Genomic DNA, 1,870 nt, shown 5'->3' on the forward strand with positions numbered 1-1,870 from the left:
CAGGGGCGCCGAGTGGCACGGCGCCAGGAGGCGGTGACGACGCGGCACGCTCCGCCTCGCCGGACGCGATGGAGTTGATGGCCGCGTGGAACACGAGGCGCCCCGCCCCGCCGCAGCACCAACAGCACCAACAGCAGCGACAGCAGCAGTCGAGACGTGATGGCGATGACGGTGGCACCATGCGGCTGCCGCCGAAATTGGGCGGTGTGGCGCGGCGCAAGGGCAACCGGTATTTGGTGCCACTGTAGCGCCGACGGCGGCCACGATGTATCATATGGCAACGTACTGGCAGCTCTTGCCGCGGCCGTATTGCACAGAAGAGAAAGCGAAAAACAAATGAAACACAATCGACAGCAGCTCAAGGAGCTGCCCGCCCACTTCGGCGCCATGCTACGCACATGCACTCACAACAATCTCTCCTCTCTGTCCCCCTCCCTCTTGTTGCACACACACAAACACACACACAGACCATGTCCCGCAGGGCCGACTACTATACGGAGATGGTCATGGCTGCGTCAGGCGATCCGAATGGACTCGTGGCGCCGAGCGGTGCGCACCTCCAGCAGCCGCACGCCCCGCCGCAGGTCGGGCCGTGGCATACCGCAACGGACATAAACTGCAGCTCCACTACACACGGCAGCACAGTGACAGTCAGTCGCAGCCGCCGCTACACACACAATCCGTACACGTCGCCTTTGACGACCCCGTCGGGAAGCTCCACCAACACGTCGCGGCAGATGAATACTTCCACCAACACTAGCTGCGACAGCTCGCTACAGAGCTACAATCCCTGTGCCGTGCGGGAGCCCGGCAGTGCAGAGGCGTTCGCGGTGGCCAGCAGTCTGATGGAGCAGTTTCTCGGCGTGGTGGGGAAGATTCCGCACACGGCGTGCACGGTGGCCGGACGCCACCTTCTGGTGTCGGTGCTGCGCCTGCAGCACATGGACAAGATGCAGATCATTATCGACGAACTGGTCCCACAGCTCAACGTCGTAGCACTGGACCCGCAGGGCTGCCATGTTGTACGCACCCTCATCGAGCTCATTTCAACACCGCTGATGGAGGCGCTGGTGCCACATATTACCCCAGAAACAATCCTCGATTTGGCCGTCAGCTCGCAGCACACACGCCGCATTCTGCAGAGCATCTTCGAGCGCCACAAGAGTGATGCCCTCACCCCTATTGTGACAACAATTGCCCAAAGCAGCCGACGGCTGGCCGTCTCTCAGCAAGGCTGCATTGCCGTCATACGCACTATTGAGAATGCTGTGCCACATCAGAAGCAAGCAATCATTTCGATGTTGCTGCCGGTACTGCCAGCCCTTACAATGAACTGCTACGGCAACTACGTGGTGCAGTGCCTCCTGCAGCACATGGACCACGCCTCGGTCGTCTCTGTCGTTTGTCACTCCTTTGCGGGGCACTGGGTGGCGCTGTCCCGCAACAAGTTTGCCTCCAACGTGATGGAGAAGGTCGTGTGGCAGCTCGATGGGGCGGCGCGCAGGGCACTGGTGGAGGAGCTTGTCCTCGACACCGCCAATCTTAAGTGTCTTATGCAGGACGCATTCGGTAACTTTGTGCTGCAGGCGATCATCGACTCCTCCAATGACGCGGGGGAGTTCCGCGATATCTCGAGCCGCGTGCGGCAGCTGCTGCACACCAGCCCGTACGGCCACAAGATTGAAAATAGACTGCAGAGCGGGCTCGTGCGCTCACTGCGGATGGCGCCCGACCTGCAGGGCAACGGCGCGGCAGCCCCGCTGGCGAACGCATGAATGGGGAGGAGGAGCGACTCTGTGTGTATGAGAGAGAAAGCGAAATAGATTGAAAAGGAAGAGTCCGCTTTGTGTGCACAATGTTCTACACCCCT

The 1,870-nt window shown here is 60.7% G+C and overlaps 1 protein-coding gene across 1 annotated transcript; it reads left to right on the forward strand.

Annotated features, from left to right (window-relative positions):
- Nucleotides 1-500: 500 nt before the first annotated feature.
- DQ04_18491000 (putative pumilio/PUF RNA binding protein 5) lies at nt 501-1,775 on the forward strand (the record flags this gene model as incomplete). The annotated part of the gene is made up of 1 exon (XM_009317713.1): nt 501-1,775. The coding sequence occupies one exon, from the start codon at nt 501-503 to the stop codon at nt 1,773-1,775; it is 1,275 nt and encodes a 424-aa protein (XP_009315988.1).
- Nucleotides 1,776-1,870: the final 95 nt, after the last annotated feature.

This window comes from Trypanosoma grayi (assembly GCF_000691245.1).
Source record: "Trypanosoma grayi strain ANR4 Tgr_1849_V1, whole genome shotgun sequence".
NCBI classification, from domain to species: Eukaryota; Euglenozoa; class Kinetoplastea; order Trypanosomatida; family Trypanosomatidae; genus Trypanosoma; species Trypanosoma grayi.